General features: G+C 34.2%; 1 protein-coding gene across 1 annotated transcript in view; it reads left to right on the top strand.

Annotated features, from left to right (window-relative positions):
• The first annotated feature begins 1,920 nt into the window (after positions 1-1,920).
• The window catches only part of LOC110462818 (serine/threonine-protein kinase SIK2-like), a 50,592-nt gene continuing 34,640 nt past the window's right edge, over positions 1,921-17,872 (top strand). Inside the window, exons 1-2 of the mRNA XM_021517018.1 lie at positions 1,921-2,199; positions 16,240-16,356. Coding sequence (XP_021372693.1) covers positions 2,077-2,199; positions 16,240-16,356 — 240 coding nt within the window. The 5' untranslated portion in view covers positions 1,921-2,076. The remainder of the gene's footprint in view (positions 2,200-16,239; positions 16,357-17,872) is intronic.

Below are 17,872 nucleotides of genomic sequence, written 5' to 3'. Positions count from 1 at the left end.
ATTTATTACAGTACAAAACAATATAAAAAACCCATTGAACTTAGTCAATATCAGGGCCCATATTCATAAAACCGTTCTAATGCTCAAGCATGTATTTACTTCCGCATGTAATTCACGTTACGCTAAATTGTATCAGTTGATTTCCTTTATTTAAAAAAATCAATCCGTTTATTAAAAAGATAAAACAAAACAAAAAAAACAAAAGAAAAAAGAAAAATAATTATCATACCGTTATGGGAAAATTAAAAAAAAAGTTAGATCTTGCTTCTAAAGCCTTAATGATCACTGTCCCACTGCACTGTGGTTTTTCGTTTACAGTAACCTCCCCTTACTTACGTTTTAGATTCACTTCTTCCGTTCACCAGGTGATTCAATCGGTCAGAGTGACATTATACCAATCTGAGGTTAGGGTTCGAATCCCTGCCTAACCCTGTTCAGAACACTGCTGTTGACTATGTTTTTTTTTATATCTTTTAATTTTACTACTTGTTACAGTTGAACCAGCCGAGAGTAAATCTGAAAGGTTATTGCTTCAGATTTCTTCATTTCGATCGTTGTAAGTTAGTTGTTCGGTTATGTTAAATGAACGTCTCATTTAATATTGAAAAATGTAGAATTGAGAACTACCCTCATCTATTAGGAGCCAGTTTCCTTGTCCTTCTCAATTATCACAAACCAATTACAACCTTAGTAATTTTGATGTTAAAAAGGCATTATAAATAACAACAGATGAGTAAAAAATAAAAAGATAAATAATTTGAAAAAAAATGAATAAATAACTTAAAAATGAATAAATTAATCAAAAATAATAATGAAAAGTAAAAAATATAAAGAAGTAGAAGTAAAAATAAATGAATAAATGAATAAATAGATAATTAAATGAAATGAATAAAAAAAATAAAAAAGGCTTACAAAATATCAGAAGCAATCAGTAATTTTCTTGTTTCCTTGGTTTTGAATAATGGATCGGTGTTGTATATTGATTCGAAGTCTGAGCCGGACATACGTCAATTCCGATAGGTGTTCTTAAAGTGTAGTTCAGTGACGCGTATACTCACCCTTGTTACTAACCCATACGCGCGCGCGCACCGATATTACTCCACAGCATTATAAACAAACATTTACCAATTCGTCAGAAAATAATCCCACTAGGCGCAGTTCCATTATTTTCCCCGTAAGTTTCAACCCTGGAACAATACATATTTTGCCGAGATAATTCTTTAAACTAAATATTAAAAGTATTGTTTACTTGTTGCGTATTTCGTTTTATAATTCACGAAGTGTTCAATGAATTACAAATGATATTGTATGAATCGTTGTAAGTGAACCAAGAAACATTCGTATTTGCAGACTCCTATCTCATGTGCAAGCAAATGATAAAATCCTCTATCAGTTATGAAAGAGATATATTAAGCTGACATGTCTTGCTTTTACAAAATGCTACGATCTACCACTCAGAAAGGTCACTCACATATATATCTTTATCTTTCTGACGTATATATGCGGTACAAATAGAAGAGCGGAGATTAACTATTAGGAACGTCGTGATATAACACATAGATTACATTAGGTAAGATTTGTTAAATCAATGGTACTGTAATTTAATTAATAGTCCGTATGTTATTGAGCAGGAATTCTGCAGTATAGAAATATACAAATGTTTACAGATGTACAACATTGGTTCCCCGCAAGGTGCCCGCTCTTGATTAAAATGCATTGGAGGTTTATAATGCCAGTGGCGCAAGGAACGGTGCAAGTTTGTCGATGAATGTGATAAACACACATGTTTCACTCAATACTAAAACCGCTAATATAATTTTATTGACTGTCGCTCTGTCTAACCTACGTCATAGCCTAGACTCATCCTTAGCAACGCAGAATACGAAACTTTCATCTGCAATTAGTAGGCAACTTCTAGCTCGGTACTGACGTCACACTGACGTCACAATCCGGTATACACGGCTCAGCGCCATGCAAAATAATATGAAGCAGTCACTGAGTGAGTTTGGGGCTAAAGAGACTCTGTGTGTGGATGTACGACAAAAAAGAACGGATTTTACTAACCAAACATAGACCATGGTCATGGCTGAGAGATCGAAGGGTCACGTTCGGGTGGGATTTTACGATATTGAGAGGACCATTGGAAAAGGAAACTTCGCGGTGGTCAAACTGGGAAAACACCGTATCACGAAAACCGAGGTTAGTAGCTGCATGCATTCAAATAAAAACACTCTCATGGCACTGCTTATATTTAAAATAAATGTCTAACTTCCTTAGGCGTGTAAACGTCAAAACTGCGTGTCTGGTGCCCACAGTATCTTGCAAAGCGACCGTGTGTATTGTGAATGTGTTCGTCTCCATTGTGCAATCTGTGATACTGACATTTCCCTGTTTGTTTTCCAAAACGTTATGAATTTACGTTCTAGACCTAAAAGTCATCGTCAATTTAAAGTAAACTGCATAACACGTACACAACTAGGGATGCTATGTCTGTGTACTGACCTGTCACCAAACGTAAACCTTTGAGCCGCCTTCTCAATCCTTTGTGTATTGAGGATACAAATGATGACATTGTAGGCCTATTACAATCTAACCTGTTTAGCCCGAGGCGATAAAGACAAGTGTCCGTTTGTGGTCACTCCAGGTTAGCTGTCTTAAATGTCATATTTCTGTTCAAAGTACATATTAATGTGGCATGTGCATGTAATCCAACACATGTGTTTTTGTGTGTATAAAGCTATTTTTAGCAACAATGAGCAGACTATATATATCTTTTGCACATGTAAAATGTTGAAAAATATTTTTTTCCCATTTGAAACAGTTAAACTTGATTTCATTGCTTCTGTTAATATCAGACTTTTATGAAAATTGAGATAAAAAGACAGAAAAAAACAACCTCTTCAATTTTTTGAGCTTCTGAAAGCAATTATTTGACAGTATATAAATATATATATATATATATGTCGATCTGGACTCAAATATATAACAATTGTACATTTTGGGATTAAGAAATCTTAAAAGTTGATCAGATAACCACTTTGTTTATATCACAGTCCATGCATTGAAAAAGAAGGTCATATTATATACACATGTGTTTATAACTTCATAAATAATACTGATTGACCAGGTTATTGGGTCACTTATAAGGTCTATAGAGCCTCATCATTTTACAAGGAGCATACATGCAAATACATATTATAGGCATATCTTTTAATATTGCATATTTTTAAAATAATAATATTAATATGCAAACATTGTTAAGTTTTAAAAAGCTGCATTTCTGCAATTCTGACTTGCTGAGAGAATCCCCAAACGGATAAATTTTTTGTCCATGCAAAATGATTGTTGCATTATTTTCTTTTATAAGGTAAACTCATTCACCCCAACATATCTAAAGTGTACTTGGCCAGTCACCCGAGTCAATTCACGACTCTGGTTACTGAAGATTTTAATCAAGGCTAGCAAAAATATTCAATATTTGTTATGAAATTGTTGGTTTGGGAAGATTTCAAAAATCTTCCTGTGGGCTAGCACTTTTAAATAAGAAACTGAACATCCCTGACAGTATATATGTATACATATATTTATCAATAACAAAAATGTCAGTGAAACCTGGCTTTACCAACACTTCACTTAACCCTTTCACCCCTATGTAACTTAGTAGACTCTACCATGCATTGATATGGATGAGTCCATTATGGTCTACAGTGGTGAAAGGGTTAAAGGACATCCTACTGTATATGGCCATCTTTTTTGGCCCCATCATACTCAGGTTTTCTGTAAGCATTCCTAATATTGATAAATAATTAAAATTTTTGTTCTTGTTCAACTCATTTAACTCATTCACCCCTGAAGACACATTTGAACTCTTCCTAATCAATGGTTGGAATAGTTCATTATGAAGTTTCCGGGGTGAATGTGTTAAGGAGGCACGGGAGTCAAGTGGTAAGACGCCAGTCACGTGATTGAAGGGTTACAGGAACGAGTCCTGGAACAGCACTGTGTTGTATCTTTGAACAAAATACTTTACTCTGCTTGTTCCAGTCTACTCAGCTGTAAATGAGTATGTGGTTAGACAGTGCTAGAATTGTTGAATGCTAGCTGTGAGCGCCGAAATGGCAGCACCGGCTGTATGCTCCCAAGGGAGTAGAGAAAGGCATTGGCTAGTTGCAAAGGCCCTATAGCCACGGATAATAATTTGTGAACTGCTTTGAGACGACCTACAAACTTACTAGGTTGTGATAAAGCGGTATATAAGAAACTCAAATTATTATAGCCGATAAACAGGTAAAAAGAAATATTAGCAACTAGATCCTGAGAGAGCCTCGAGTTCCATTTGTACAGGTAACCAGGAAATGATTGATGTTTAATCAAGCACTTACACCAGAAGTTGGTCTGCCTGTGGACATTCAGGGTGGTATCTTTCTGGGTCACATTTGACAAAAATCTCTTCATAATTTGAAATGCAATTGTTTGTCAAGCATATTATTACGATGGACTCAATTATCATCAGTGTTAATGATGTTTTTGACAGTTTTATGAAATAATTTGTAATAAATGGTTTAATTGTACATGTGCCTAATAAAAGAAGTATTGTAGATAAGATATATTGGTTCTGTATTTTCCCAAATGCTCCTGCATACGTATTGCATTTGCCAACATTATAAGCTCTTGAAATACCGATTACTGAAATCGCATGCCTGAAAAATGAATTTTCTTCCCGATATTGACCTTTTTACCTCATTCACCCCTACATATTTAAATTGGACTCGGCCAGTCTATGATTTGGTAAGATTCAAATGTGACTTTAGCCCTGGGTGAATGGGTTGAGGTATAAACTCCAATGTTTAAAACCTATACTCTTTCTATTGTTTTTTAATGCAGTTTTTCTCGCAAAAATTGAAAACCTCTATACTCTATAATTTCTGCTGTTTTGTGATGCATTTTTTCTCTCTCGCCAAATTGATCAAGGAAAGATGATGCCTTTTCCATTACACAGAAAATGTCCTTGTTTAAATGCAAGGCTGCTTTGTAACAGTTTCTTGTTATTGACATTCACAAGCAATTGTCACGTAGAAAAAAAATTGATGCTCTAGATCTGTTCCCATCGATTTGTAGATCCTGATGCCCATGCAAAACAGTAATTGGAATCTGAAAAGTTTCACTGTTTTGGAGAGAAAATTGATGCTGATCCTAACAGAATACATCTTTGACGAGCTAGACATTTTCTATGCATAAAAATGAAGCAAAGCACATGTTGAGTTGATAAGAATAGACTTTTCAAATTCACCTAAAAAGTTTTTGACCATCATGGATACAATCCATTCCCAGACAGTAGGCGAATGCATATTGCTAGTTACTTGTGAATAAGAAATATTTTAGCTCAATTACAGTTTATTGAAATGAAAAGTATTTTTTTTTCAGGACCCCCCCCCCCCCCCACAGATAAATTACAGCTATTGATAAAAGCTTAGAATAGAGTTAACATTTTTTGGATGCAATTTTTCACTTTCAAATTTTCAGCAGATTGCATTTTTCTGACCATCATAGATATATACCATCCCTGACAGTAGTCCAATATGAATTATATTAGCATAGCTTATAGGCTCAATTACAGTTTAGTGAAATGAATAGTATAAATTGTAACTATTGATAAAAACTTTAGATCAACATTTTTGATTCAGATTTTCACTTTCAAATTTTCAGCAGAAATTTAAATTATGCAGACCGTAGCTAGCCCCATCAGAGATTTTACACAGTTACAAACAAGAAATGATTTACGTTTCTTCAAGTCAAGTTTTTACTTGATGACTGAAGTGACTTGCATCATAACGATACATGTATATGTATATGACTAACTTTATAACAAGGTTGGTTTTATCAAAAAACTCTTTTTCAATTTTCTGTCTGGCTTTGATATTTATTTTGAAGATTGGAAATTAGGATATGAATTGAAAATAATTCAGCTTTGCAACATAAAATTGTAAATTATTCTATCAATTGAAAATAATTCAACTCTGCAACATACATGAAATTGTACTATTTGTGTATCACTATTTAGTCTGCAATGTATTATTATACGAAATTCGAATGGCGTGAGGAAATCAAAAACGATCTTATACGGCTCTGCTGAAAAGTATATAGTATTTACATGTGTATATAAGGAATTCTATATAGCTTGTGAATGACTTTGAGAGGACCTACGCATCCGTTCTAGGTAGTGATAAAGCGGTATATAAGAACCTCAGATTATTATTATTATCAAGATCTTTAAGTCTTCTTATGCGGAATGACAAACCCTATAAACATGTACCGTCACCACCCACATACATGTACTTTGGTAGAATCAACTCTTAATCTACAGATAGATTTGTTGTAATTTGGCCACTGTCCAGACGAAACTCCTAAACATCAGTGAGGCCCACACCCTCCTATATATACAGTATACATATCCAACGTGCTGTACCTACACTTGTATTTGTTGACTTTAGACAAATTTTCGTCAAATGGAAGTGTTATCTTATATATATACAAACATGTTAATTCTGACAAAATTATAGCATGGACCGACCATTCAACCTTGTGTTACATTTTAGCAGGGAGAGGTATGTCTGATTCTATCGAATGGTATTATTCACTACTTGTAAGCTACAGGTGACTGAATTAATGTCTTTCACAAGGTTGACAATATCAATCATCCCCCCCCCCCCCCCCCCCCCCCACACCTATCTTAGTTTTAGTTTTGTCTAACTAAAACGTCTCATTTCAAATTCGTTCACCATCATTTTCAGCCTACACAGAAAGGCTTATTGGCTGATTTTCTACATTTTGAGAGATCTGAATGTCCTACACATGGTTAAGTTATATACTATATGTACCAATATGACAAATCAACAGTGAATTTGTTCAAGTTTGAAGTGTATTCTTTTCATTTCTTTTGTAAAAAGTTACAATTGTTTTAGAAAGAATATGCATTGACTAATATTTACAATTTTACTGTAAAATAACCCTAAAAAAATGTTTACACCTCAACAGTTCATCCTGGAGACTTAAGATAATCTGACTTTCTGATGACGCACACTAAAAGTGTATTGCCCTCTGAGTATACTGGATTATACATGTGTGTATTCTAAACTACATTCCAAGGTCAGACTTCTAAGTACATTTAGATCAGCTAGGAGTAGGACCCTTTGGGCATGTTTATATGGCTATAGTATGGACTGTGGTGGCGAAAGTGTTTTTTTACTTATGTTGAGTCTGTAAACAGAGTAGTTTATGCTCCAATACCTGTATACAAAAACTGCCCAAGATTGACTGGTCAGAGATAGCGCCAAGGATTAACAGGTGCATGCATACAGATATATATATATATGTATAACATACACAGAAAATTGTTATTAGGAATTTGGACACTTTAAACATCCTGTTTTGATGTTTTGATTTTTTGGGTCACGATTAAAAAAAAGGCTTGTTTATAAATTACCAACTCGTTTTCTAAGTTAGGTTTAATGTACTTAAATTTTTCTCCTATCATCTCTTTTTATTTCCAATTTTAGATATACATTTTGACTTATAGTACAGAAGTTTTGCTGCAGCTACGAGCTTTTTCATTTGGAAATTGAGTAGGGAAACTATACAAAGTGTAAAATTAAAAATAAATCCACAGCCCATTTGTTTTGCCTTTGGTTGAAAGAAAACAACAAATTATATTAATTTCTGATAGAATATTTCATAATTTCAAAAAAAAATAGATTTTTTTTTATTCACCGCACTTGTGGTGTGTGTACATACATAATACAATGTTGTAAGTTGAAACTCAGCTTGAATCTACAAGGAACAAAGACTATCCTCTTTATATTTGTAGTTCACATGCATATATATGAAAAGTGGAGTGTCCACTTGTGAAATACAGAGATTTCCCATTTTCTCTTAAGACATCAAATTGAGGCGTCTAGTCATTCCACATACACAGTTCACATGTGAGAATTAAAAGTTGTCCACATGTGAAGAAAGTAAGGCTGCAACGATAAATCGGGCGACGATATATATAGCATGATATTTTGAATATGGAACGATATACAATATCTTTTAGGAGGTCACAATACACTCGAAACACCTACGATATTTTTCGAAATTTGTTTTTTAATTTCTTAAGTCTGTATAGTATACTCATATCGGTTCCCACATGACAGCTCCAGCTTAGCATTCACGTCGAAAGACATGAATTGTGTGAAATTTTAAAGTCATGCCAAGTTTGGAACTAGTCTATTTTTAGTTGGAATAAAGCCATTAAAATATTGCAACATATCTTTTTGCTTTGTTTCTACTGTAACTTTATATGTATTGTGATACATATTGTATTGTGATCATATTATTGTAATACGTATCGTACTGTCATGTACGTTGATGTTTCGTTGCAGCCCTAGTGAATAGTATGCAGTCCTCACTACACAAGTTGAATTGCACAGTATATATATATATACATATAACTATGTTTCATCACCATCTATCATATAGTTTACATAGCTAGGGTACCCGGTAGAGCCAACAACATGGATTTTCTTCAATGGTGGAATAATTTGGTCCTTTGCTCCTCATCTGGATACCTGAAAGTAGTGGTGTTCCGATTAATGGACAAAGTCGAGCATCGGTCAGTTAGACTAACAAACTGATTAATCGAGTACAAAATCCATGATTGATTTTAGTCGGAATTCTAATGTGTAGTTATTATGGAGTTTTCAGCAGACATCTTTCCCAGCTACTACGTAAAATTGTTGGCATCTTCACACATTTTTTATTTGCCTGAGTGACTCGCAACAACAGCATGGAGGATTTCACTATGTATTTCTATAAAACGATGATTAATCGATCATCGGTTGGTTAATGGTAACCGATGATCGATCCTAAAATTTCAACCGATTCCCAACACTACCCGAAAGTATGCAGGGGATTGAGTAAAACGGGTACAGGTATATTTCAAGGTGTGTGGGAGTGTTACTTATCTGAGCCAATCCCCCCCCCCCCCCCCCCCCCCCCCCCCCCCCCCCCCGAGGCATGTTTCATCCATCTGGACCATGATATAATGCTAGATCTAGATCTGTCTGCATCATGTAAACTGTATATATAGGAAATAGGTTCAATCACAACAGGCGTAGGAGCAAGAAGTTCTTGTAGTTTATTGGAAGTGTCGACCAGGGTCCTTAAGAAGTCCTCTGTAGGGGCGAAACCGGTCAACACACTTCTTATAAACTTAAAAGAACTACTTGCTCCTTCGCATGTTGTGATTGAATGCCTCGAGGGGGGGGGGGTGATCGGCTCAGATAATTAACACTCCCACGCACCTTGAAATATTGTTACCATGGGATTAGGGTTATGTACTCGAGATCTCTGAACCATTTGCACTGAACAAATTTTCATTGTATTTTTACAACAACTTAGTGTTTTGAACTCCGAAAAAAATCGCTACTGACCTTTATGTGTTTAAAATGTGTTGGATACTCGGAAATATTCGCGAGCAGGATATGTATATATACTGAAATGTTTGTTGGCAGGATGTAAATGAAATGTCACTCCGTAATATCAAATTGTAAGGTGTGAGTGGAGTATATTTCGGTAGTTCCGGCAGTCGTACCGTACAATGCTATTGAATATCTTAATTTATTTCCGACTTTCCGAACATAAATTATATTTAAAAATCTTGTGATTGGCAGCTGCAGTCGTGCTATGCAAAGCTATTGAGTATTATAATTTATTTCCAACTTGCACCGATTTAGAACAAGATCAACACCTGCAGAGCTGAACATTCCTATCTATTTTTGTATTGTTACATTAACAATTGTACACATATATTTATTATAAACATATATATGTGCCTAGTTAGAATGCACTGTCAGGCAGCTGGCATAAAGATAACCCATGGGCATGGCCATTCCAAATAAAAATAATCTCATGATCATTGTGGCAATATTTGTTTCAAGAATTCTAGTCTTCTTTTTTTTGAGGGTGTTTCAAATAGATTAAAGCAAAGTAATATCGCTATCACAATGAAACCTGAAGACAAATTTTCGAATTTAGAAATTATTTTTTTACTGAAATTTTTTATTCAAATATTTATTTTTCAACAGGTCTGCCTAAAAATAAGCAAAATAGAAATAAGTCGGAATCACTCTATAAAGAATGATGAATCAATGTTATTACAACAACTTCTAGGATTAAAAATAAACATCATGAACACGCTTATAACTGATCTGTCATGATCATGAATTACTAGATAACAGTAGAATTGTAGTAGTATGACATGTTACAGTGTGCTAATTCAGGTCAACTCGTGATTTGGTAATTATGTGGTTTAAACGAATATGGTATGTTAATGAGGTAAGCAGGTATGATTGTCTTCGGGTTTTTATTGTCCAATAAAACAATAAAACCTGTCCAATCAAAGACATGCTTGGTAAGGGAAGCATTGTGTGGCTATAACTTTATATCTACGTATTATAAGTGCTGGTTTATGCCATTGTGTATTAGTTTTGGAACGTGTACATTAGTCACGTTTACATGCTTCTGGTTCTGATTCAGGCTTTTCAGAAGTGTTAATTGAAATATTTGGTTCAGTTAATTTTCCCTGATTTTTATACGATGTACACCACACTATAAAATTGGTGATTGCAGCTATAGATCTATATATCCTTAATGATTTCTTTGATGTGTATCTGCGAATTGTTTTGTACTTTATTTTTCCCCCACAGAAATCTGTGTTTCTTTGATTTGGGTAAATGTTTACAGTGATTTTTCACTATAAAACACTACAATTACATCAATATAATGGTTTTCAAAACATTTTGAAACTATTATGGTAACTCATTCACCCCTGAAATGTCATAATGAACTATTCCAACTTTTGAATTGGAAGAGTTCAAATATGTCTTCAGGGGGGAATGAGTTGCAAAAAAAATACCTGCAAAAATCATGATCATGTTTCCATAATTACCAGCTAAAGGATATAGTGTGGTTTAACGAGATGGAAATCTTCAGATTTTCAACAAAACATTTTTTTTTCTTTAAATTGCAGTAAGTTGTTAAGGAAGAGAGGTTACATAATGTATCCAGAGTTTTCAGTTGAAATTTTGCCAAATTTGATGGCAAAAATTAGAAAATCTGAACTAGATTTTTTTTTATAGGGGAAATAATTTCCAAAATATCCAAGTAATCAGTCGATGAAAGCCGCTTACTTGTGTTAATTATTATAACGATGAACAGTATTGAAAAAACATATCATTATAATAAAGTACTTAACTTTTTGGAAATTATGGGTGTTTTTTAGGGGAGAAATAATTTCCTGTCACTTAACACAAAAACTTTCCAGAAGCAATTGTATGTGTACCTTTAACCTCTTTATAAGAAATTATTATCAAGGAAACATCTTTTCTCTCTTTTCCAAGTTACACTGACTGGGTATATGTTTCAGTTAAAGTAAGCACGGCAAAATATTTCTAACAGCACGATGATTCAAATGATCGTGATATAGAAATTATAATATTTATGATCTATAAATGCGAACGGAGATGGTGCAAGGTAATGATCCGTTTGTTTGTAAACATCACCTGTCTGTGATGTAACAGGAAATGGCCGGGAAAAAACCATCATATTTATGGTGGTAATACAACACGACGACTATTCTAAAACATCTATTCTAAAACATGTCGGTCTTTAGTGGTTATTTTGATCCTCCATCTCAAGGACTTCCTCCATCCGGGTAATTAGTTAACATAGCATGTTCTCTTTTACATTTCCTTATACTTTGGTTGTTTGCTCTTCATGTTTACATGATTTTAAGAATTATGTGTGCATGCATGTTATAAATTATATTTTGCTTCAGGGAATTTATTCAACAGGTAAATTCTCTGTTCAAGTTTTTTTTTATGTTAATTGATAATATTAACTCATTCACCCCTGAAGCCACACTTGAACTCTTCCAATACAAAGGTTAGAATAGTTCATTAGGAAATTTCAGGGTTGAAGGAGTTAAATCAGCTGTTTCAATTTTATTTGTCAATTGGTCAATAATATTTCATTGACATGAAGAATTTTATCCTTTATTTTTTTTTATATATATAGATCTATGCAACTATAAAGATGAAAATAGTTTTTTGTCATATCTGTTGACCTGGGATAAATAAATAAATAAAGATGTTGTCTGGGAAAGTAAAAATGTATTAGTATTTACTATCTAATTACAGGTTGGGGGAGTAAAATTTCTTCTAAAACTACCTTCCAACTGGTACTCTAAAATTGAAATTGTACATCCAAGAGTATAAGTATTAGTATAAATTCCTTAATCATATATCCCAATGCATACATTGATTATCTCCCTTTGAAGAAAAGTATATTATTGCTAAATCCATGTGAATGGTACCCTTTTGAAAGCTGAGTAACCAGTGCACAGAGGTCATAATATTGATTAAACTAGATATTGCATATAATGTCATTTGGTGTTCTTTTCAGGTTTCTTATTTCAATTTGATATATATACATGTATGGATATGGTATCAACTTGTTTATAATTTACTGCAATTGTAATTTTATAAGTTTTAATTATGCTGTACATACGTGTACAGATCTATAAATTGTAAGAAACACTCCATAACCTTGTATTGCCAAGTGTTACACATTGGCTAGTCTATCAATGGGACTATTACACCTTGTTGTAAAACTGTGGTAATCAATATAGGTTAGAATTGATGAAATAATCCACGTTATTTCTATCTCGCCTATAGGTCTGATAACAATGAAATCATGCACAAGTTATTTTTAACATTATTGATAATGTTGGCGTTATCATGAACTAGTCATTAGCAGAAGTCAACAGTGCCGCACGATTCTTGTCCTCAATCTGTTCCCGCGGCTATTTATACTCGATCTGTTTATAACAAATCATGTGATATCTATAACATTATTTTTTTATTGCGTGAAATTATAGTTGCTATGGATAAAACTGAAATACTTGAAATGTTTATAATGAGTAACCATATAGATTTATATACTATGTACATCACCCTAAGACTTAATTAGTATTTACAGTTGAACCATATTTGAAAATTATTTAGACATTTATTTTCCCATGCAACATCCCATTAGCTGGGCCTTATGACTGATTGCTACTTTCGCAACTTTAAACGACGCAAAAAGGCTCCAAGTATTGTGTTTAGAAAAGCTGTTGTTAATTTCTTGCTTTGTAACTTTGATTTGCTTCGATTGAATCTCTTAAAACACCAACCATGCATGGACACTTTGTAATATAAACTTTATTTATTTTAAAACAATTATGAAACAAATTATTTCAACTTATATTAATCACTCTTGTTGGCCCGGATGTTAGTACACGGGTGGGTCTTATTCTTAATGTGGGAGGAAACCAGAGTACCAAGAGAAAACCAACGTGGTTAGGCAGGGAACCCCATACCTTTTCACGTCCAATCTGGAAATCGAACCCCGGGCCATCTTGGTGAAAGGCCAGTGAGCTATCCAATGCGCTACCAAACCACCATGGACACTTTTCATTATGTACCATAGATGGGTAATGTTAGAATTTCATTAGAGGATGTTGTAGAAATTTTGGATACTGTCACGCAATATGCAACCAGACTGTACATTTTTTAACTTATATATATATGCCTGTAACAACCTTGTGAGGTACGTTTCTTCAGTACATAATCATCAGCAATAAAATAGGAATTATAAAAATGCATGGTACATATAGTTGTACAGACGGACCCATTTGTGTTACATATACACATAGCCTCTGTGAATGTGTACATGTAGGTGGATGTTTTATATATATATATATATAACTCATTCTAAGAATGTTATTTACTCTTTAATGTGTAAACAATGTGGTGAATTTTATATCGGACAGACCGGATGTGAATTGAGAATACGAATGAATGTACATAGACAACTAACGAAGGACAATGAATTAAGATGTTAACAAGTTAGCAAACATATGCATCAATGTTCTAAAGATGATTTTTATGTGTTATCTATTTACAAACTGAATAGCGACGATATAGTTGCAAGAGAAATTAAAGAAAATATGTTTATCAAAGTCCTCAAACCCAGCTTGAATGCACAATGATTTTTGCAATGTATTGTATGTAGATGTTTTCTTTGTCTTGGTATTGTTTGTGACGTCACTATGCTTGTTTATTTATGACGTCATTAAAATTGTTGACTATACAAATATTGATGACATCATGTAACCAACGGTGATAAATAAACATCAATCCGCCTGAAGAAGCCCTAGAAGGCAGAAAGGCCTAGCGGACGATCTGAAAAACATGTTTTTATTTTATATTTTCCTTCGCAAGGACTTATTTATTTATTATCTACTATATATATATATATATATACAGTTTACAACCTCTGTAGGCTCTGGAGCTGGCAGACAGCATGTTTGACCAAATGTTTTATCTCAAGATATAAACCTCTGGTGATTGAAAAAAAAAAAATTGAAATAATCGAAACACTAATATTTTGAAATTTTAATTTAAAGATCCCCGTACCACTGCCAAAAAAACGTAAATGAATATTGGAAACTGTTTTTTTCGGCATGACTTTATAAGCTAATGTCTGTCTGGTCTAGACTGGGATTTCATGAACTTGAGATTGTAATACGGGGTACCATTGCTCGGAGCGATCCAGGCCCAACTGTGCTCCAGTTATATCCAAACAAAAAGTAAGGGGAGGTTACTGTGTATAGGAAAAAACTACAGCGAGTGGCCTGGGACAGTGATCCTTAACATGTAAGAATACTGAAAAAACTTACAAAAATAAACACTTTCACCACTTCGAACCACAATGAACCAGTCCAGATAAATGTTTAGTAGAGTCTACTAAATTTACCTAGGGGTGAATACTAAATTTACCTAGGGGTGAAAGGGTTTAGCTTGATGGAATGTAAACTTATAGCTTACTGCAGTTTGAAGGACTATATATGTATATATATAATAAAATAAAAACAAATTTTTCAGATCGTCCGCTAGGCCTTTCTGCCTTCTAGGGCTTCTTCAGGCGGATTGATGTTTATTTATATATATATATATATAGCTGCAGCAATGATGTTAAGTTTTTGTTAGAGTAACAAGTTGGGGGGGAAACATCATTGATATCTATATGTGTTATACAATTGTATGTATGCAAGATCCATATATATAGTTTGTCATCTTTTATGGACTATTTTCCCTGACCCATTTCTATACCACAGATAATGGTGGACTCCGAGCTCCATTGTTGTCCAGGTGTTCACTGCTTTGTGTAGGTGTTTTGTACAAGTGACAACTATATATATAGGATACCTACCTGTATGTAGTATTTATCAATTATGGCCTTTTTTGTTGAGGTGGATATTTGGTTGTGTGAACCCGAGATAGTGATAATAACGGAGGCAAAGTCTGTTAAAATCACTTTATACATGTAGTTAGATTCGTATGACCTACGGCTGTCGCATGATATATCTCGATATTTTTAATTTGGTAGGATATACAATATTTTTTGGGAGGTCATCACGATTCACCTGGGATGTTTTCCGGATTTACTGTTTCTGACTTTAGTCTACTCATAAACGTTCCAACTTGACGAGTGACAGCTTTAGCTCGATCTGCATGCATGTCAAAAGATACAAAATTGTATGAAACTTTTTTTAAGTCATGCCCATTTTGGACCAAGTTATATTTCAAGTTGTAATATTTCCATTAATATAGTAAATTTGCAACTTATCTTTTCTCTTTGCTGCTACTGTTACTATACGTATCGTATTGTGACCACAGTGTCCGGATATGTATTGTATCGTGATACGTATCGTATTGTGACCACAGTATCCGGATATGTATAGTATCGTGATACGTATCGTATTGTGACCACAGTGTCCGGATATATATAGTATCGTGATACGTATCGTATTGTGACCACAGTATCCGGATATGTATAGTAACATCATGCTAATGAATTGTTGCAGCCCTAACAAACCCAATATTCGCTGAAATTAAAAAAAAACTGCGAAACAGGGCCATGTGTAATGGCAAACATTAATCAAAAAGTTCTACCTACCATTACTGTGTATGGGATTTGTTTGTTGTGTACAATGAATATTAATTTCATTGAAAATCTTAAGAACTTAACAGAGAATATGAAGTATGATCTGTTACCCCATCAAATCTATAAAATGTTTGTTTTTTCTCATTTCAGGTTGCCATCAAGATTATCGATAAGACACAACTGGATGAAAATAATTTAAAGAAAATTTACAGAGAAGTTCAAATCATGAAGCTTTTAAGTCATCCGAATATAATCAAGCTTTACCAGGTAAGTAAAGCAACGTCACCTCAATTCAATCCTCACCGGCTACATACATCTGTAATTAGCATGGTTGCCAACTTTTTGAAATTCCCTTGGGGGATATTCAGCATACTTAAAATTAAAACATAAATAAAATGTGTGTATATATATACCCCCTAGAGACAAAAGAACCTTTTAAATGACATATTGTGAGTTGTTCATTCAGGTGAAATCATTAAATCTTTTAGCATTTAGCAGTTTAGCAAACTCACTGGTTGAAAATACTAAATTTAACGGTCCAAAATTGGGAGTCAGGATTGGGCAATGCTTTCAATGCTGGTGAAAGCATTGCACTTGTTGAAACACACTTGTTGAAACACTTGCACTGCTCAGCTGCAGCCTATAGCTACTACTACCTGTACCTGGCCGTGACTCATACCGTTAACACTGTCTTAATCAATACACTTTTAGGCTTCTAATGAGGAAAACGCTTCCTACAGCAGATCATGTGTGTTCAAGCTATTTAAAGAGAATAATCAATGAAAGCAATGGCATTTTTTTTGTGTGTGTGAGCTGTTTATTATAGGCCAAAACTGTTTATATATACATGTGAACATGAACAACGTTATCAACTGTTTTGGATGAGAGTTTTTCCTGGTCAAGTTCATTTCGATTTCATAGAGGCTACACTCTAGATCAACAAGCTTCTTAAAACCGCAATGGAGAAAAAAATTAATAGATCAAGGTAACTTCATTTTACCTTAGTTTTGCTTTATAGCTGAACTCCTTAAAATCATTACAATTGATTTGACTGGTCAAGATATTTTTGGAGTATAAGCCTTATTGCAGATCGTAACATTGAGGATCCCTATCCCACTGCCAAAAAATGTAAATATGAATAGGGAAGGTTGTTACTGGCAATACCATAGCTTTTATACAGAATTCCTGAAAAGAATTTAACCCTACTTGCAGAAATTTTATGGAATAAGGATGAAAGTGAAATAATAGTCATCAATGTATTTTGACAAGTTTTACAACCGAATTCGATTCAGGGTGCTTCCCTTTGCAAAAAAGTGCTTATTTTTTCCGAAATGATGCAAAACAATTAGGGATATCTTCCCAATTTCAGTAAAATATTGCTATTATTTCCCAAATAATGAAGAAACAACTGAACTAGCTAGCAGACCAGCTGTTAGGTCCTGATCAAGCTAGCAGACCAGCTGTTAGGTCCTGATCAAGCTAGCAGACCAGCTGTTAGGTCCTGATCAAGCTAGCAGATCAGCTGTTAGGTCCTGATCAAGCTAGCAGATCAGCTGTTAGGTCCTGATCAAGCTAGCAGATCAGCTGTTAGGTCCTGATCAAGCTAGCAGATCAGCTGTTAGGTCCTGATCAAGCTAGCAGATCAGCTGTTAGGTCCTGATCAAGCTAGCAGATCAGCTGTTAGGTCCTGATCAAGCTAGCAGATCAGCTGTTAGGTCCTGATCAAGCTAGCAGATCAGCTGTTAGGTCCTGATCAAGCTAGCAGATCAGCTGTTAGGTCCTG

Source organism: Mizuhopecten yessoensis, unplaced genomic scaffold (assembly GCF_002113885.1).
Source record: "Mizuhopecten yessoensis strain PY_sf001 unplaced genomic scaffold, ASM211388v2 scaffold1471, whole genome shotgun sequence".
Lineage (NCBI taxonomy): Eukaryota > Metazoa > Mollusca > Bivalvia > Pectinida > Pectinidae > Mizuhopecten > Mizuhopecten yessoensis.
The sequence above is the reverse complement of the archived record's forward strand: the minus strand, read 5'-3'. Positions and strand labels throughout refer to the sequence as shown.